This window comes from Malus domestica, chromosome 02 (assembly GCF_042453785.1).
Source record: "Malus domestica chromosome 02, GDT2T_hap1".
NCBI classification, from domain to species: domain Eukaryota; kingdom Viridiplantae; phylum Streptophyta; class Magnoliopsida; order Rosales; family Rosaceae; genus Malus; species Malus domestica.
In genome coordinates this window covers 3,850,772-3,871,555 of record NC_091662.1, presented here as the reverse complement: position 1 = coordinate 3,871,555, position 20,784 = coordinate 3,850,772, and the positions used below count along the sequence as shown (strand labels likewise).

Here is a 20,784-nt window from a genome sequence, read left to right as displayed (position 1 = left end):
ATATCATTATTGCCGAACCCAATGCTTATATTGCATTTGCAGGTAAAAGAGTAATTGAACAAACATTGAATAAGACAGTACCTGAGGATTCACAAGTGGCTGAATATTTATTCCATAAGGGCTTATTCGATCCAATTGTACCACGTAATCCTTTAAAGGGCGTTCTGAGTGAGTTATTTCGGCTACATGCTTTCTTTCCTTTGAATGAAAATTAGATTAGAGCCTTAGAGTCTTAATTTAATATTTAATAAGAGTATTAAATAAAACTTAATAAATTTTTTTATGTGTGGTGATCAAGTAGTTATTTAATTTATAGGAATCAAAGTCAAAATCCGAAGAATAGATTTTGACTTTGGTAACATAAGATTGAATTGTAGAAAGAACCATCCGGATCATTTTTTTATCGATATTCCTGGTTACTAATACTAACTAGGAAATCTCTATTAAACAAAAGAGTGAATTCTTTCAAAATAAAAGAGTGAATTCTTTCGCTTTCTTCCGTGGAATTAGTTAACAAGGTCTTGCATCTTTCTATATCTCCCGAAAAAAATCCCCCACTAAGAATCCTTTTTGTTGGATCGTATTATAACAAATTCTTTGAGAGTTTTTAGGAAATACATTAAAATTTTATTAAATTATGAAATTTATTAGACAAGAAAAGATAATGACTACTAATACAAATAATAAAAGGGTGGATTATCGTATATATATATTTCATGTAGAAAGATGAATTAGAAACATGTTGAAAGATGAATAGGTCCATTTATTTATATATTTATTGTATTTTATTAATTAATATATATTTCTTAAATTAATATATATTTCTTAAAACATATACTTATAGACTCCCTATCCCTATTAAGTATATATTTCTTAAAACATATACATATACTTATAGACTCCCTATCCCTATTAAGTATATATTTCTTAAATTAATATATATTTCTTAAAACATATACATATACTTTATGAATTGAATGGTGAGAAATGTTTTGCAATATCCCCTGAATTCAATTCACCATCAGCTCTTTCTTGTTCCCTGCGGTCGCCATTCTCCTCTTCGAAACGAAACCCTTTTCGGCATAGCCAAAAACGCCATAGCAAATCAATCTTTTCAAATCCTCCAAACCGTGCGTTGCTCTGCGACGGAGCAACCTGTGATTCATCAATTTCTCCTCCTCTTGCCGCCCCAGATGGCGAGTTTTGTCCACAAACTTGCTAAAAACGCACCGGCGTTAAGAACAGCGGCGTCCCTCAAATCCCATCTCTTCCCCAAACCCACAGCCTCCCTTATTTCTCACCATAGCCATCTGGGCGCTCCCAAACCCGAATTCTCAGAAGACCCGGTTGCCCAATTAGGTCCCGCAAGCTTCCACAATGCTGAATCTCCCAATCCCTTCCCTATTTTCCCCAATTTCTGCTTAAATCCGATTTCTCCAGCTGGGTTCGATCGGTTGGGTGTTTTAGAGGCGGTCGAGGTGGAGTCCGATGATGTGAGGACGATTTGGGCTGACAGTGTGAAGAAGAAGAGGAAGAAGAAGATGAACAAGCATAAGTTAAAGAAGCTAAGGAAGAGTCTTTGCCGCAAGTCCAGAGCTTGATGTGGTAGTGAGAGGTTTAGAGTTAAATTTTATGAAATCTCAGAAGTTTTGAACACTAATTTTGTCATTCGGATTTTACCTTTAGAAGTAATATGCATTGCCTGAGAAATTGAATGGAATCATCAGCTCGTTTTAATTAAATTGTAGAATGTGAGTATTGTTGAATTTAGAATAAGATTCATTACACTCTTGGATTAACAATCTCATTTTACTAATCAAATTTGCTTCCTTTATTTTGGTTTTCGTAGATGTTTATAACGTGCAGTTCATTGTATTTAGAACGTGTTCAATTTGATTGACGAATGGCCTTATCTTGCATTAACGATAAGAATGCAGGCTTCCTTCACAAGTGATTGTGTGTATAGTTTATATGTGTAACAGTGTTAACAGTAGGCACGGATGCGGTCGCACCATTTTCATGTTTCATGTTACCTGCTGTGTCAATAAGTGCTAATTTTCATAACTCTCTTACTTGCTGTGTAGCCATCATAAGCTTCACATGAAAGAGAATCTTTCTGATATAGCGCTTTCCCTTTCTCTTACCATCCAAATGTTTGACCAAGTTTCTTTATTTTGTCTCAGTTTTTCATTTCTCTGAACTTTGATATAATTTGGTGATTGTTTGAGATGCAAGTTATACTTTTAAATCAGTTTTGTGGATATGAGAGTATTAGAAAGTACCTAGGTTGGTACATTAAGATAGATACCTAGAGTGCAAGAACATCATTTGATTTGAATTTCCATCATTTTGGATTACATGCTTGAGGTTAATGTTACTTCCCTTAATAGGTTATTAGACTGTCTTGCACTTATAAGCTATATTTAGTGGCCCAAAGCTAGCTTTCATGTTAATTTGAAGTTTGGTTTCCCTATTGTATCCTTGTTTGATTCAGTGGACCTTTTGTTGTTTTTTGTTTTGCTGAAAAGGTTTTTGCTGCTCTTATGTTAGGCGAGCATTAATGCATTTTTTTATGCTCCTATATTAGGTTGGTAGCCTTATGTCTACAAACAGTTCAATAGAACATCACATTTAATAGAAGTGACTTTGAGTCCCGTATGGTATATGAGAGAAGGGAATGGTTTTGTACATTGTCCCTCTTTAGATGATATAACCTCATGAGTATGGGGTAAAAAGCAAGATTGTTTGTGCTCTGTGCTGCTCTGATACAGGCTAGCTAAATGCTTGACTTTATGGCACGGTTGTGCTTTGGAATTGTTCCATGGTTCTATACAGCAAAATATTATAGACACATTTGATTTGTTTTTTAGGTCTCTATGTATTGATAGTGTATCTTTCTTGAGTTTCAAGTTGTATTCTAGGCCATCACATCCCGTCTGCCAGCACAACAAGATAACATCATAACACCCTGTTATTCTATTTGGCAGTTAGATTGGTTGGATGGTGCTCCCAGAAGACAAACTGTCAACTAGATGGGTAAATGTCCTTGCCATGCCATTTTCTTAAAATGGTTACTGTTTAGTATAGTAGCTAGTGATAGGTGTTGTGCAATGAGATAACTAAAGAAATGAAGATTTCAAAATTCGAAATTGTGATCCCTTGATCAAGTAGTTGAATGGGAATCCCTTTGATTCTAAGTGAAGCTGAATGTGTACTGCCTGTGTAACCGGTGACTGAAATATAATTTGCTTGTTATATTGAGTTGTTCTCTCTAGCTTTATTGCCTGGTTGCAGATAGATGTCTACTTAGTTCATTGTTCATGTTTTTTTAGAACTTCCCTAACTTTTTTGATGTTCTTGTTTGTGGTGTGTTTCTGATCATGTTCCTTATTGGCAATCCATTCTTCCCTCCTGGTTATATCTATTTGTTGTTGGTTTTAGTAGCAGCTATCCTTATTTCCTTCGGTCCTAGGTAATTCTCGGTTTGGGTATTCAATTACTCATGTTATCTTGCTTATCTTATTTGACTCAGTTTAGTTGCGTTTGAAATTGAAGCGAATTTCGTTGATATTTATGTTCGTAGTTCTTTAAAAGTACATGTTTTGGAGAACAGATGTGTATTACAATTAGAACTATAAGAATACGTAGTTTCTTAATTTAGGCCTAAGGATTGGATTGGATTGGAATGTAGAAGTTGATGTTTTCAGGGTATGTTGATGAAGAAATGAAAAAATTGTGGCCAGTTGGAGATAGAAGATGAATTACTCAAAACGAAATTCATTCCAATCCTCCCGAATATGTTATGATTCGAAGTAAAAAGTTTCCTTCATGCCTAATACCGTTCTAATCCCCTCGAGTCGAAATATTCTCATCTACTTTCAATATCTTTGAATTTTGAGGGTTCTATGTTCCAAATCAATCCTAAACACCAATCGAGATCTTAGGATACTATTCACTTTTATAAAATTCAAGACTTGGTTCATTAGATTTTGGTTCTGAAAAAGGGTATTTTGAATATTTGATACATGGAGAAATATAGATAATGTTAGTCTACACATAGGCCTGCAAGAAGCCCATATCCATTTGCTGGCCCAATATGTAATGGGGTAGTTTGGTGGATTAACTAGTTTACCTTTTGCTTGCATAATTTTTGCTTTTGTTGATGTTCAAAAGACCTAAACATACCCAATTTGGGAAGGGGAAAAGAAAGAAACAATGGATAAGAGTAGATGCAGAAGAAGAAAAACCCTGAAAGCGTAAAGGATTAATTGGAAACCAAGAAAGCGTAAAGGATCAATTGGTAGAATAGCATATGTACATCCTGCATCAGGTGAATTATATTATTTAAGAATGCTTTTAAACATGAAAAAAGGCGCAATAGATTTTAATGATATTAAAACTGTTAATGGTGTTGTGCATTCTTCATACCATGATGCATGTAAATATTTAGGATTATTAGGCGATGATAAAGAATGGTTAGAAGCTTTATCAACTGCTGAAAATGTTGCATCATCTCCTCAATTAAGACAACTATTTGTTACAATTGTTTTATTTTGTGATGTTGCAAATCCTCAAATTCTTTTTTATGCTCATTGGAAAAACATGTATGATGATATTTTATACAAACTGCAAAAAAAATTTGGAATTCCTAATATGGCTATACCAGAAGAAGAACTAAAAAATTATGTCTTATTTGAATTAGAATTACTTTTTAACAATGTTTCCACATCTTTGGACAAATATAATTTACCAATGCCTAATGAAAATAAAATGATAGAAATTAAAAACAAACTTTTAAGAGAAGAGTTAAATTATGATTGTGAAGAATTGTCCAAAAAGCATGCAATTTTAAAATCACAGCTTAACGAAGGTCAAAAATATGTATATGATATTGTGATAGATACTGTGGATAGAAAAAAATACGGTCTTTTTTTTTTTATATGATCATGAAGGAACTGGAAAAACTTTTTTGTGGGATACAATTATATGTAAACTTAGATCTGAAGGAAAATTTGTTTTAGCTGTAGCTTCATCAGGAATAGCATCCTTATTATTACCAGGTGGTAAAACAACTCATTCAAGATTTAAAATTCCATTAATTATTATTGATTCTTCAATTTGTCCAATAAAGAAAAAAACACATCTAGCTACATTAATTGAAAAAACTAATTTAATCATATGGGATGAGGCACCTATGAATCATAAATATTGTTTTGAAGCATTAGATAAATCACTTTCCGACATTTTATCACATCTGCAAAATTCAGATAAGAAACTTCCATTTGGTGGTAAACCTCTTTTACTAGATGGTGATTTTCGACAAATACTACATGTTTTACCTGGAGGAACCAAAGAGGATATAATAAATGCTTCCCTAAATAGTTTTTATTTGTGGTCCCATTTAAAAAAAAATTCATTTAAAAGAAAACATGAGATTGTCAAGAAATGATTTAAACATTGAAGAAAAAAAGAAAATCAGTGATTTTGCAAATTGGATTTTACAAATAGGTGATGGAAAAATTAATGATGCAAATCATTCAAATGACAGTGATACATCATTTATTCAAATACCTGAAGATTTAATAGTTCATCCTTTATAAACCCAATGTCACAGCCCGTTCCAAAATATTACATTCGTGGCTGTGAATGGACGAAATTGCCCTTAAGAAATACTAAGTATGTGAAGCTCAAATTGTTAATTATCTAGGTTCCTAAGTTTTGAAAATAAAATGGAATTTATTAAGGATGGAACTTAGATTTTTAGGTTAAAATTTTGTGGTTTGGAGTTGGGGATTGGAAAATGACCACGAGGGATCCCCACATCCCTCAATCCTCTCCCTATTTTCTGCATACTGTCTCTCTCTCTCCTCCCTCACGAATCTCTCTCTCTCTGTCACTCTTCTTCTCCGTTCGAACAAACCAACCACAAAACAACCTTAAACTTCCACCAACGACGGAGTTAAGACCACCATCGAACTCCTGGAGACTCCACGATCACGTAGACACCAATTTCAGGTAAGTTTTACTTCGGAAAACCTAGATTCTAAACTCCCCGTGGAAGAGCACTGTTCATCATCTTTTAAATAACTACGTTTTAGGCTAAAACAAGATCACAGCGAGCTTAGTGAGGTCCCAAGGAAGCTCGGAGTGCTTCGTTGGAAGTTTTTGGACGAAAGAACACGGAGATCGACGAGTTCAAAGTTTGGCCGGAGCTTTCGAGGCATTTTCCGGCGAATCCCCGGCGAGTTAGGAGTCGAGGTAGGTATCAATCTCTTCGTCTCGTCAAGTACTACAACTTTCCTTTTTGTTTCACTCAATTTCGTTGAGTATTGAAGAAGTTATACTCATTTGAAAAATACCCAGTTTCCGGCGACCTCCGAGGCTTTCGAGGCAGTTTCCGGCCAAACTACGGCGAACTAGGTGTTGGGAAAGGTACCATTCTCTTTGTCTCTTCAAGGGCTACAACTTTCGTTTTTGAATCACTTGATTTCGTTGAGAAATGACAAAGTTATGGCAATTTGAAAAACTGCCCGGAAAACGGCCGCCGGAAAAACCAGTCCGGCGACCCAAGGAAGAAGATGGTGCTACAGTAAAATAAAAAATAAAAATAAAAATATTTTAAAAATATGTCGACGTCCGTGACGTCGAGTAGATCACTGTGGTATATTCATATACCTAAATTGAACACCGTATGAGAAAGTTATTGAGGATTGTTGGTTAGGTGTTCGAATAACGTTTTATAGTTTTGGTGAAAATGTGAATTGATGATCCGACCGTTGGATCGTCACCAAACTTTGATACGTTGTAATACGTAATATTTAAGGACTATTGGAACTTACGGATTGGGAATCCGAGTTACGGATCTTCCGGAATTGGAATTGTAAGTCCATAATATAAAATGTTAACCGTCACTTAGTTTTGGAAATTGACGGAGATCCGACCGTTGGATGGTAATGAAATTTTAGGATGTTGTCCTAGAGGTATAATGTGGACCTCTAGAAGTTATGGATTTAAAATCTGAGGGGTGGATCTTCCGGATCAATCTACGTAGTGACGTATTTTATATAAGTTATGTATTCTATCGATATGAATTCTGAGCCTGGATTTGATTACTATTCTAGGCGGCGATCGTCATGACGCCTTGATGTGTGGTGCTAGGGAGTTGTTGGACGAACTCCAGGTGAGTGGGCAGTTTTGTTTTCCGTATATATATATATATACTTGACGTTTCCCAGAAATTGAATTGAAATGAAAATATGTTTAAAATGAAATGCATATGAGTTATGTGGAAAAACGGGAAGTGAAATACCATGCATAGAATTGATATGAAAAGTATATAGAAATGTGAGTTGAAATGCCATGCATGAATTAATATATGATGCATATGTATGAATTGGTGCGGTGGACGCACAGGTAAGAATTGATTTATGATGCATATGTATGAATTGGTGCGGTGGACGCACATGTAAGAATTGATTTATGATGCATATGTATGAATTGGTGCGGTGGACGCACAGGTAAGAATTGATTTATGATGCATATGTATGAATTGGTGCGGTGGACGCACATGTAAGAATTGATTTATGGTGCATATGTATGAATTGGTGCGGTGGACGCACAGGTAAGAATTGATTTATGGTGCATATGTATGAAATGGTGCGGTGGACGCACAGATGAATATTTAATTACTGTTATGATGATGATGTATATTGAGCTCAAATCCTGCACCATAGTTTAGTGCTTATAGTATTCACCGCATCGCACGCTCGCCTTGGATCCAAGTAGATGCTAGTCGTACAGACCACCGGGGGTGGTTCCGACATGCCAGTCGTACAGACCGTTAGAGGGGTTCCGACTGGTAGGTGACCTTAGATTATGTGCACAGATGATTGATGAGAGAAGCACTAGAGCGTAACTTGTGTGCAGAAGGCCGTACAGGTCACAGAGGTGACTCCGGCAGAGTGAGAGTGATAGATTTTGAGCTCTAGGTTCAACCGTACAGGGCTATTAGAGGGCCTCCGGTTGATTACTTCTTGCACCTGATATAATTACTGTTGATGCATTCATACTTAACTGATGAATTCCGATATGGCATGGCATATTTGTACTGAAAAATGTGGAGTAATGAATTGAAGTATTGAGAATATATATGTATAATTATATTTTACATTTCTGGGAAAGTATACAGGTTTTACGGAGAGGGGTTACAACGTTTTGAGAAATGTTTGGATTTGGAAAAGAATTGTTTTACTGACCCACTCAATTTTGGTTTTGCGCCCCTCCAGGTTCAGGAATCACAAAGGTGTGGTGACTACGAGGAATTCGACGGTGTTCTGACAGATTGGACAAAATTAGGACTCACCTTCGGGTGTATCAATTTAAATTGTATCTTAAAGCTTCCGTACTGTGCAAATGGTTACGTCACTCTCACGTGACGGCCAGCATGCCCTCCTTCGGGACGGGGTGTGTCAGTTGGTATCAGAGCATGGTTGCAATCTTGGACATTTTGAGAAGTTCTAGTGAATTCTGTCAGAACTACACCGCCTCGTAGCAAGCCACATAGTTAGAGGAACTTAGTCTCCCTGATTTAGCGGTTTAGGGGGAAACTATTATTATGGTGATTCAGTATATTATCAAAATGGACATTTTAAGACGGGTTATGAGTTGAATTTGAATCACCTTATGAAATGATGAACCTGAGGGAGCGAAGTAACGGTTTAACCATTTGGTAAAGATGTTTCAGATTATGCAAGTCAAAGGAATCTTCCTTCTGACAGGGGGTCGAGACGATTACCTGGTTTTGGGTATGAATTTGTATCCTGGTGGAAACAGGATTATTAATTGTTGTCATCGGAGGAACAGCCGATTTAAAATTGTTTAAGGACTTGTTTAAGGAAAAGTTTATCCCTCCGGCATTTATCGATGGTAGTAAACAAGAGTTTACAAATATGAGACAAGGAAGGTGATGATCGAGGGATATTATAGAAAGTTTTCAGACTTGCCTCGTTCCATCCAGATATTGTTGTTAATTTGGTGGAGGTGTTATGTTGTTTTAAGCTGGGTGGCAAAAAGGGAAGTGGTATTTTGGGTGACCACTATCCATTGTAGTTCTTATCAGGAGTATGCTAGATGTTGTTGAGCCTTGAGGACTCTGAGAACATGAGCAACGAGAATAAAGAAGAATAAGAAAAGAATGGGAATTAAAAGAAGACGATAAAGTTAATGATTCGTCATATCAAGGAGATAGAAAGATTCAGAGCTTCGAAAGAAGTGAAGCTAGAGTTAATTCTTCCAGCTGAGGTTTTAATGTCGCTGGTCAGAGTAAAAGTGATGGATATACTGGTAATCCCAGATATTTGAGACAAGGTGTCTCGAGTAAAGGAAATGTACTTTGTGCAGCAGGTACAAAATTAACACTTTGGGAAATGTGAAATTAATGAATGTGTTTATGTGAACAGAGGGGACACAGAATTGTGAATCGTCCCTAGAATCAGTTGTACTCAATAATTTTCCATGATATCATAGTGTCGATTCAGCAGAGTTATGGACTTAGTAGTTTGGTCGGATTGACTGTGGGTACAGAGATATTTGATGAGTTATATGTTCAGCCATACAGGCCACGAGAGATGGATTTGACTGACACATGAGAAATTGGTGAGTTATAGGCTCGGCCGTGCCGACCACGCGGAGTGGATCCGGCCGACGTATTATTGAGATAAGAGTTGAATCAACCGTATTGGTCATTCTAGTTGACTTCGGCTGATATATTTCTTATTATGTATGATATTACCTAGAGAGTGGTAAATAAATGTAGTTGAGACGAGTGTATGTATTTTGCATTGAGTGACAAAATAGTAATGTTATATCTTTGAGAGTGGTTGCCTACTTATCGAGACAACGATGATTTATCAGTATTGCGGGCTGCAGACCGTAATATTAATAACTCATTCGTGGATTCGTTAAGCAAGCAAACCGGTAGATTATTTTATGTTAGTATTGTACTTATTCAGAATGCTTAGTAGTAATAGAGTATGTATTGTGTCGGTTAAATTATTTCCATTAGATTGGTTAGTTATAATTGTAACAAGACGGAATGTTAAGGGAAACCAGTACTTTCCATCGATCTGGATGACCAGAGATTACTTTTGTAAGTATGCAAAGTGGATTGAGTCAGGCCGTTATTTATGCTGTGAGAGCAAAGAGATTGTTTCGAAAGGCTGTCAAAAATATTAGCTCGTGTGGTGCTAAATGATGTTGTTTGGAGTAGTGTGAATAATGTCAAAAAGGGGTTAGACTTTTCTTGATGTCTTCCTTGAAAGTATACCTAGATTGCCTTCAGGCAGAGATATGAGGTTCACTAGTGATTTGTTGCCATGTATAAATTTATATTGGAGATTGGTTCATGATGAGTTAAGGGAATTGGAAATTCAGTTGAGAGAATTGGTTGATAAAAGTTTTATTCAACCTAGTACAACACTGTTGAGGAGCACCAGTTTGTTGGTGAGGAAGAAAATGGATCTTGAGACTGTTCATTGATTATAGACAATGGAGTCGGGTAACGATTGAGAACCGTTATCCATGGTGATGTACTGATGTTTATTTAACCAGCTCAGAAGTAATTGCGAAGATTCAAAGATTGAATTGAGATCTGGTTACTACCAATTGAATATTATAAGTGACGTTGATCATAAGATGGTTTTCTGGACTCGTTATAGTCTTTATGAAGTTTGGTGATGCTATATGGATACTCATGCTGTTTTATGAGTTGATGGATGAAGTATTCCAATAATGCCTTGATAGATTGATATCATTTTTATTGAAGATATTCTGGCATATTCTGAGCCAGAGCAGAGCATGTAAACGTATTAAGTCGGTGAACCAAAGATTGAGAGAACGTTGGTTGTATGCTAAGTAGCAAATGCTAAAGTTAGACGAATCAGGTGGCATTCTGAGATTTGTTATATATTCTTAAGGTATTCAAGTGAATCCTTAAAAGATAGCAGAAATTGAGAAATTGGAACAACCACGAGCTGTAATTGAGATTCAGAATTTCTTAGCTTACCAAGCTATCTTGGATGGTTGTGAAAGATTTTTCAGTCATTGCTTTGTCATTGACGAGACTGTTGAGAAAAGAGGTTATGTATGAGTGGGAAGGAAATTGTGAGCAAAGGATTCAACAACTGAAGTATTTCCTCACTCATGCACGTATTTTGGTATTCCCAGAGAATAGTGGTAATCATAAATTTTTAGTGATGTTTCTTGAATGGTATTGGATGCATGTTGATGCAAATGTTAGGGTGATTGCATACGTTTCACGATAAATGGAATCTCATAAGATGAATTACCCTACGGGTGACTTAGAAATCATGATTACCATTCTTGCTGTGAAGTTATGAAGGCATTATATTTGGTAAGAATGCAAGATTTTTACGAATCCAAAAAGTCTTCAATATCCATTACTTGGAAGGATTTTGATATGAGGCAGCGAAAGTGAATTGTATTACTTAGTGATTATGATTGTACGATCAGGGTGATCGTGAATTGTGGTAGCTGAAGCACTTGATAAGAAGACTGCAGTAAGAATTAATATTTGGTACGCTTGCCATGATTATCTTCTTGTGGATTGGAAACCAACTAAAGTAAAGTTGAGAACTGGAGATCGAGAAGAAGCTCTACTTGTTAGATAACAAGTTAGTACATTTACTCCAGTGTTGAGTAACAACCTTTCCCAGACAGTGCAACATTACTTATTTGTTTTATGGAAAAGAGAATTGGATTACGGAACTGCTAAGTTTCTTAAGTATGTTGGTTGTGCAGTTTCCGAAGTAACGCCATAAGGACCATGAAATGTGTCACGTGAGTCGGTTTTTGATGACTTGTGAATGGCAAAAGAGATCAACAGATGGATATGCCACTAATCGAGTGTGTAAGGCAAATGGTTTTATATTTTAGAAGTGTTCACCTTAGAAAAGTAGAATTTGGATTGGAAAAAGAAGGTCCTGAGAGTTAAGATAGAGTAAATGGTAAAAGTTTTGTGAAGGAATCATTCAGTGGAAGAAAATTACGTGGGAGAAAAAGAATCGGATGAAAGAAACTTACCGAGGTTGGTATAAGTGTTGATGAATTGGTTGGTTGCTGGAATTTCGGGGACGAAATTCTATAAGGAGGGAAGATTGTCACAGCCCGTTCCAAAATATTACATTCGTGGCTGTGAATGGACGAAATTGCCCTTAAGAAATACTAAGTATGTGAAGCTCAAATTGTTAATTATCTAGGTTCCTAAGTTTTGAAAATAAAATGGAATTTATTAAGGATGGAACTTAGATTTTTAGGTTAAAATTTTGTGGTTTGGAGTTGGGGATTGGAAAAGGACCACGAGGGATCCCCACATCCCTCAATCCTCTCCCTATTTTCTGCATACTGTCTCTCTCTCTCCTCCCTCACGAATCTCTCTCTCTCTGTCACTCTTCTTCTCCGTTCGAACAAACCAACCACAAAACAACCTTAAACTTCCACCAACGACGGAGTTAAGACCACCATCGAACTCCTGGAGACTCCACGATCACGTAGACACCAATTTCAGGTAAGTTTTACTTCGGAAAACCTAGATTCTAAACTCCCCGTGGAAGAGCACTGTTCATCATCTTTTAAATAACTACGTTTTAGGCTAAAACAAGATCACAGCGAGCTTAGTGAGGTCCCAAGGAAGCTCGGAGTGCTTCGTTGGAAGTTTTTGGACGAAAGAACACGGAGATCGACGAGTTCAAAGTTTGGCCGGAGCTTTCGAGGCATTTTCCGGCGAATCCCCGGCGAGTTAGGAGTCAAGGTAGGTATCAATCTCTTCGTCTCGTCAAGTACTACAACTTTCCCTTTTGTTTCACTCAATTTCGTTGAGTATTGAAGAAGTTATACTCATTTGAAAAATACCCAGTTTCCGGCGACCTCCGAGGCTTTCGAGGCAGTTTCCGGCCAAACTACGGCGAACTAGGTGTTGGGAAAGGTACCATTCTCTTTGTCTCTTCAAGGGCTACAACTTTCGTTTTTGAATCACTTGATTTCGTTGAGAAATGACAAAGTTATGGCAATTTGAAAAACTGCCCGGAAAACGGCCGCCGGAAAAACCAGTCCGGCGACCCAAGGAAGAAGATGGTGCTACAGTAAAATAAAAAATAAAAATAAAAATATTTTAAAAATATGTCGACGTCCGTGACGTCGAGTAGATCACTGTGGTATATTCATATACCTAAATTGAACACCGTATGAGAAAGTTATTGAGGATTGTTGGTTAGGTGTTCGAATAACGTTTTATAGTTTTGGTGAAAATGTGAATTGATGATCCGACCGTTGGATCGTCACCAAACTTTGATACGTTGTAATACGTAATATTTAAGGACTATTGGAACTTACGGATTGGGAATCCGAGTTACGGATCTTCCGGAATTGGAATTGTAAGTCCATAATATAAAATGTTAACCGTCACTTAGTTTTGGAAATTGACGGAGATCCGACCGTTGGATGGTAATGAAATTTTAGGATGTTGTCCTAGAGGTATAATGTGGACCTCTAGAAGTTATGGATTTAAAATCTGAGGGGTGGATCTTCCGGATCAATCTACGTAGTGACGTATTTTATATAAGTTATGTATTCTATCGATATGAATTCTGAGCCTGGATTTGATTACTATTCTAGGCGGCGATCGTCATGACGCCTTGATGTGTGGTGCTAGGGAGTTGTTGGACGAACTCCAGGTGAGTGGGCAGTTTTGTTTTCCGTATATATATATATATACTTGACGTTTCCCAGAAATTGAATTGAAATGAAAATATGTTTAAAATGAAATGCATATGAGTTATGTGGAAAAACGGGAAGTGAAATACCATGCATAGAATTGATATGAAAAGTATATAGAAATGTGAGTTGAAATGCCATGCATGAATTAATATATGATGCATATGTATGAATTGGTGCGGTGGACGCACAGGTAAGAATTGATTTATGATGCATATGTATGAATTGGTGCGGTGGACGCACATGTAAGAATTGATTTATGATGCATATGTATGAATTGGTGCGGTGGACGCACAGGTAAGAATTGATTTATGATGCATATGTATGAATTGGTGCGGTGGACGCACATGTAAGAATTGATTTATGGTGCATATGTATGAATTGGTGCGGTGGACGCACAGGTAAGAATTGATTTATGGTGCATATGTATGAAATGGTGCGGTGGACGCACAGATGAATATTTAATTACTGTTATGATGATGATGTATATTGAGCTCAAATCCTGCACCATAGTTTAGTGCTTATAGTATTCACCGCATCGCACGCTCGCCTTGGATCCAAGTAGATGCTAGTCGTACAGACCACCGGGGGTGGTTCCGACATGCCAGTCGTACAGACCGTTAGAGGGGTTCCGACTGGTAGGTGACCTTAGATTATGTGCACAGATGATTGATGAGAGAAGCACTAGAGCGTAACTTGTGTGCAGAAGGCCGTACAGGTCACAGAGGTGACTCCGGCAGAGTGAGAGTGATAGATTTTGAGCTCTAGGTTCAACCGTACAGGGCTATTAGAGGGCCTCCGGTTGATTACTTCTTGCACCTGATATAATTACTGTTGATGCATTCATACTTAACTGATGAATTCCGATATGGCATGGCATATTTGTACTGAAAAATGTGGAGTAATGAATTGAAGTATTGAGAATATATATGTATAATTATATTTTACATTTCTGGGAAAGTATACAGGTTTTACGGAGAGGGGTTACAACGTTTTGAGAAATGTTTGGATTTGGAAAAGAATTGTTTTACTGACCCACTCAATTTTGGTTTTGCGCCCCTCCAGGTTCAGGAATCACAAAGGTGTGGTGACTACGAGGAATTCGACGGTGTTCTGACAGATTGGACAAAATTAGGACTCACCTTCGGGTGTATCAATTTAAATTGTATCTTAAAGCTTCCGTACTGTGCAAATGGTTACGTCACTCTCACGTGACGGCCAGCATGCCCTCCTTCGGGACGGGGTGTGTCACCCAATTTCTTCAATTTTTGAAGCAACTTATCCTAATTTTAAAAATTTGTTTCACAATTTTGTTTACTTAAGAGAACGAGCTATTGTTACACCTCGGAATACAACAGTAACAGAAATAAACAATTATATAACCAATTTGTTACCTGGAGAACAACATACATTTTTAAGCTACGATTCTTTGTGTTCCTCAAGTGGAAATGTTGAGAATCTTGACATAATGTATCCTACAGAATTTTTAAATACGCTTGATTTCAATGGTTTACCTACACATAATTTAATTTTAAAAATAGGAATGCCAATTATGTTGTTGCAAAATTTAAATCAATCTTATGGTTTATGTAATGGAACTAGATTAATTGTCACACAGTTATTTCCTAGAATTATTGAAGCTAAGATACTTACTGGAAATAATGTTGGTCACAAAGTATTCATACCAAGAATCACTCTTACAGCAACTGAAAACAAGTGGTCTTTCATTTTTAAAAGACTTCAATTTCCAGTTAGGCCATGTTATGCAATGACCATTAATAAAAGTCAAGGACAATCTTTAAAACAAGTTGGACTATATCTTCCCAAACTTGTTTTCAGTCATGATCAATTATATGTTGCATTGTCTAGAGTCACATCAAGAGAAGGTTTAAAAATTTTGATCACATATGTAGAAAATGATGTGAACAACCATACTCTAAATATAGTTTTCAAAGATGTGCTACAAAATTTACAACAAAATTCTTAATTTTATTAATGGATACATAACGTTTTACATAGTTTTAGATCTTTTGTTTATATCATTAGATTTATCATTCAAATACGTAATTTAATTCTCTTTTCTGTTTCAACAGACGTTGGTCTCCATTTTATATGGCTTTTGTCTACAGCTTTCAAAATCCTTCTACTTTACCAAGTAACCTATCCTATCATCAATTTTTGTGGCTGTCAAATCCATTTTCACCCTTAGTTTTAAATTTTGGCTTTAATCTCATTAGCTTCATTCTAATTGAATAAATTTGTCTTAACGTACAGTTTTCTATTGGAAAAAGAATTGATCTTTGAATAAGAGCTGTAGTCTTCGTTACTATGGCTAGACTAGCAGGTAAAAACTCAATATTTTCCTATCTGTGAAAGTTGATTCCTGTTTATTCAAGTTAGATTAATTCCTTTTTATTTTCAAGCGTTCAGTGTTTTAAACTATTTCACTTTTTAAATTATCAAATGATGTTTCATCATACTAACTCCCCTTACGAAACCATTATGAATCCGGTCTACATGTTTGTTGCCGCACAAGGTTTTGATTTTCCATGTTTTTTTGGATGACTTTTGTTAGTATCTCATGTGCTTTGGTTTTTTATTTCAGAAATTTTTTGCCCAATTTGGATTCGCTTCGAACTTGGCTAAGACCCATCTAATACGGCACTTCCAGGTGAGTTTTGCATGTTTGATGCGTTTGTTTTTCAAATTGTTTCCTAACATTTTACATTTAAATTCAATGTTTACTAACATTGCTCTTCAGGGGAATCGCCTGTTACCAATGTAGATAAGAATTATCTTCCTTTTGTTTGGTCCAAACACATGACCACGCATCAGTTTAGTTGGACATCCAAGAGCATCATTCTTGATATCCCCACTAAAGATATACCCTCTCCGCATACCTTGCCAATAAAGAAATTGTTAAATCTATATATAAATCACTTTCGTTACTTATTGGTTAGATTTAACAATTCCCCTACCTCTAAGATGTTTTTTGGCTTGGTTAAAACATGTAGAGAGAGTATATCTTTGGTGGGAGCATCTCTATTTATACTCTTAGATGTCCATAAACTCCTCAGTGAACAATCAACTTCATTGACCACGTACTTATACCAAATAAAATAAGAAAATCTTTATCTACAAATTGGTAACAGTCGATTCCTCTAAAGAGAAAATATGGAAGTGATGATTATTTGTCCAAATCATGGAAGTTGAAACAACTCAGCAAATTATATCTCTATATTACATAGAGATACCAAACCAAATGTATCTTATCCATCTTTCTACAACATTCTTTTTTCGTTTTTGCAAAAACAATGTTATAGAACTAACTACCAATTGACAATATTAGATTACATTTGACCAAAGAAACAATAATATACTATCATTGTCAATGATATCCATTGTGAGTATCTTCAGGAGGAAATGAGAAGAGAACAAAACACGTACATTCTTCTTCTTTTTTCTTTCTATGTGTTTTTGGCTGGAGCATGTAAGAAGAGACAGATGAATGGAGCAGATTGAGCTGAATGATCTCGCTCAAACAACAATCATAATTGTAAGCTCAAGAGTAACTGTTTTTGTGTTACTTGCATCTCTTAGTAATTAGCGGTCCTGTCCTTTAACATTTGATGAAATCATTTCTATACACCTTTCAACTTACTTTTTTAATTTATCATTCTACCAATTTTGTCTTATTTCTTTTAACATCTCTCACTTTTTTTATCATTCAAATATGCATTACTGAAGCTTTGTTATACAGCTAGCCCCTTGCTTCTCTTGCCTACTATCATTTTCTACTATTGGAATACAACTTTATACATGTTTTATAAACTTTTAAAACCCGCAGCATCGCGCGGGTTCTATTACTAGTTTTATCTATATCATGCCCTATTTGATCAAGGTGAGAGGTAATTATGCGTCAGTTGAGTAGCTAACAAGACAATTTTTTGACATGATTAGGTCTAGCAATTAGATACTTAAACATGATAGTCTTGAGACCTTGCCACATGACTTTATATGAATATGTGGTATATTTCTCAAATCCAATACTCACTACCTCCCTCCCTCTTCCCCTCTTTGGAATTCTGGTTCTCGGAACTTATGGCTATCATCAATTTGTGATTCATAACATCTGACTACCGATCCACTCATAGCGGAAAGAGGAGCACCAAACTTGCTATCCTTTATGTACTGGCAGGCATCCCCTCTTTGGAATTCTGGTTCTCGAAACTTATGGCTATCATCAATTTGTGATTCATAACATCTGACTACCGATCCACTCATGGCGGAAAGAGGAGCACCAAACTTGTTATCCTTTATGTACTGGCAGGCATCCGCGGGACCTCATTATACATCAACCTTAAGACCATTACTTGTAATTACTATTTCAAATGGACAATTAAATGACCATTTCAACTTATATTAATAAAAAGAATGCACATGCCAATATGATTATTTAAATTGGCATAACTCTTCAATTTGATTCCTAAAATTTGAAATCGATAAAAATGATCTATAAGTTTGTCCACTATCAATCATTTTGGCATTTCCATGAAAAATATGTATTAAATAAGGATAAATTGACAAAAATACATACAAACTTAAGGACTACTTCCACAAATTTCAAATATCAGAAACCAAAATGAAAAATTATACCAATCTCGAACCATTTTGAATAAAAAGCGTATATATAATAAAAATGATTATTCGTTTTTCCATTTCCACATGAGGAGATCTTCGCAGATACTCAACGCAAATAGAATAATAGTAGTTTTGGAAAAGAATAATAATAATACATGCAAAACATGCATTATTTGAGAGATTTTTCAAATGTTTTAAATGCTTAGGGCGTGCAGGCGTGGTCAATAGTAATAGTGCCTAACCCAATTCAACCCAAATCATGTATAACTGGACTTGGCTGTTGCTGAATCCTTCAGCAGCGAAGTATAGTCCAATCATATAATTCTCAAACATGGATTGGAAATGCTCTAATAATTTTTAGAAAACATGGAATCCCAACAAACAAAAAAAAACTAAAAGAGACCAATAATGCATATAAAGTTTGGAAAGATAAATAATGAGCAATTTATCAAGGGAATTGTTATTAGCACTCCAAAAATCTCATTCTACACTGCTCATAAATATATTTTTCTTTCTAATTATAGAAAGTTAGGAGTGTAAAATGAGATTTTTGGAGTGTCAATAACAATTTCCTTTATTAATTAGTTGGAATTTCTTTTTAAATGTCATATGAACTTATATTCATTTTTTAATTTGTCATATGAATTAAAATTTTAAGCGATTTATTATACCAACTTTTCGAAATCATTAAGTTGTCACCTCACTCTAAGTTCGTTAAGTTTTCCATCTAAATAAGTTATATGAAACACACATGTTTTGTTTTGAGAGTTATTTCAGATATTTTAACAACTCACTCCCCTTTTAATAAGTTGTCTTTAACAAAACTAATTCTTGAGTTTTCTAAAAAAATACAAAAATGGGGTTAATGTGGTATGCGGGGATCTGAGGGTTTGTTGTTTGGAAAAGAGGAAAGACCCGCACTCTCTTTTTTGTGTTTCGAAAATGGTAAAGTGGATAATATTCTTTATGTTGAAATGTTCGAATTAATCTGAACACAAGTCGTGCAAAGCACATGATTTATTTTGTATGAAAACTTAAAGGAAGTTAGGGTGAGATGATAAATTAATGATTTCGAAAAATTAGTATGACAAATAGCTAAAAATTTTAGTTAATTTAACAATTCAAAAAAATTATATGACATTTAAAAAAAAAAATCTCTTAATTATATGACGAATCCCTTTTACCTAATCATTCTCATCAAAAAATCCAGATCCTTGAAATTTAATCCAACGGTTAAAAATCAGACTCATTTTAAAGTTATAATAATTTCAGCCGTTGAATTAAATTTCAAGGGTCCGGATTGTTTGATGTGGAGGATTAAGTGGAAGTGATCTAAAGAGGATCTGTTTCCATAATCAAATGTAATTGCAATGACAATATATATATAATTTATATCATGTAACGGTATTCTAATTTCACACAGTAAATTCTTTTTCGAGAGTACGATTTAGAGTGCATGCTATACACTGCCGGGCAAGCGAGGCCAAGGGCCATTTTCGAAGGCAGCGCGTGCAGCCTCGACAGCCAAATCAACATGTTCCTTATCTCCTTCTGCAACTCTAGCTTTCACCTCCCCTGTTCTTGGATCCATCGTCTCAAATGTTTTCCCTATTCAAAAACAAAACACGCATTTAACAATTTATGTATGTGAAAGCTAGATGGCAAGCCTTGATACAAAAGAGAAGTTGCTATTGTGTGACCGAAATGTAACGGTTTTGAGTCGAGGAAAACAATCTTTTTGCAAAACAAGAGTAAGACTGTGTACTATAGATGTTTCCCCCGACCCTCACAAAGTGGGGAGCTTTGTCGGCTTGGGTCGGCCTTATGTACGTGAAAGCTAATAGCTTTGTTGGGAAGAAAAAAAATGATGAGAACCTGAAACGGAATCAACGAATTCTCCATTGATGAAGAGCTTGGTGTACTTTATTGTCGGAATCTTGACGGAAGACTCGGAAGCTAAGCTGTCGTTGGAATCACTAGCCATGGCGGTCCTCTTCCTCACCGTGATGTGCTCTGTTTGCTTGTGTAGAAAATGAAACTCTTGCATCTGTTATATATAGAGAGCGCATTATGCAGTAATAAAACTTAAAATGTTTTTCTATTTTTTGAAGCCAGCATTAGTATAATGTTAATGAATATTAAATTTTGAATAATTTGTTAAATTATTCATAGTGTGAAAACATAATAAACACGTTACCTTGAAATCTTACCTATTCTCATAGCCTAAATTAATTTCACTTAACGGTTAAATGACGTAATTTTTTAACAGTACATGCATTTATTTAATATATTTATCATTTAACGATCAAATATGATATTCTCTGTGTTTGGTTCAAAATCTGACCGACATATACT

General features: G+C 35.7%; 1 protein-coding gene, 4 long non-coding RNA genes and 1 other non-coding gene across 6 annotated transcripts; 5 read left to right on the top strand and 1 right to left on the bottom strand.

Annotated features, from left to right (window-relative positions):
* The first annotated feature begins 1,009 nt into the window (after nt 1-1,009).
* Nucleotides 1,010-3,274, top strand: LOC114827677 (uncharacterized). The gene is made up of 2 exons (XR_003776799.2): nt 1,010-1,605; nt 2,988-3,274. It is a non-coding gene; the product is annotated as an uncharacterized lncRNA (long non-coding RNA).
* A 2,493-nt stretch (nt 3,275-5,767) lies between these two features.
* Nucleotides 5,768-8,538, top strand: LOC139188491 (uncharacterized). Its single transcript, XR_011571970.1, has 5 exons — nt 5,768-6,015; nt 6,099-6,258; nt 6,364-6,432; nt 7,122-7,180; nt 8,286-8,538. It is a non-coding gene; the product is annotated as an uncharacterized lncRNA (long non-coding RNA).
* A 3,356-nt stretch (nt 8,539-11,894) lies between these two features.
* Nucleotides 11,895-15,210, top strand: LOC139188493 (uncharacterized). Its single transcript, XR_011571971.1, has 5 exons — nt 11,895-12,583; nt 12,667-12,826; nt 12,932-13,000; nt 13,690-13,748; nt 14,854-15,210. It is a non-coding gene; the product is annotated as an uncharacterized lncRNA (long non-coding RNA).
* An 850-nt stretch (nt 15,211-16,060) lies between these two features.
* LOC139188490 (uncharacterized) lies at nt 16,061-17,572 on the top strand. Its single transcript, XR_011571969.1, has 2 exons — nt 16,061-16,132; nt 16,394-17,572. It is a non-coding gene; the product is annotated as an uncharacterized lncRNA (long non-coding RNA).
* Nucleotides 16,963-17,065, top strand: LOC114823813 (small nucleolar RNA Z103). Its single transcript, XR_003771760.1, has one exon. It is a non-coding gene; the product is annotated as a small nucleolar RNA Z103 (small nucleolar RNA).
* A 2,281-nt stretch (nt 17,573-19,853) lies between the features above and the next one.
* Nucleotides 19,854-20,438, bottom strand: LOC114822606 (aldehyde dehydrogenase family 2 member C4-like). The gene is made up of 2 exons (XM_029097353.2): nt 20,305-20,438; nt 19,854-20,037 (listed from the first exon to the last, which is right to left on the bottom strand). Exons 1-2 carry the CDS (start codon nt 20,411-20,413, stop codon nt 19,889-19,891), a joined length of 258 nt encoding a protein of 85 aa, XP_028953186.1. The 5' UTR covers nt 20,414-20,438; the 3' UTR covers nt 19,854-19,888.
* Nucleotides 20,439-20,784: the final 346 nt, after the last annotated feature.

Bases quoted from the DNA above. Each gene is read 5' to 3' on its own strand.
- LOC114822606 (XM_029097353.2), bottom strand. From the start codon at position 20,413: ATGGCTAGTGATTCCAACGACAGCTTAGCTTCCGAGTCTTCCGTCAAG. The intron at 20,038-20,304 runs GTTCTCATCATT...GTTTTTGAATAG, and splicing joins ATTCGTTGATTCCGTTTCAG to GGAAAACATTTGAGACGATG.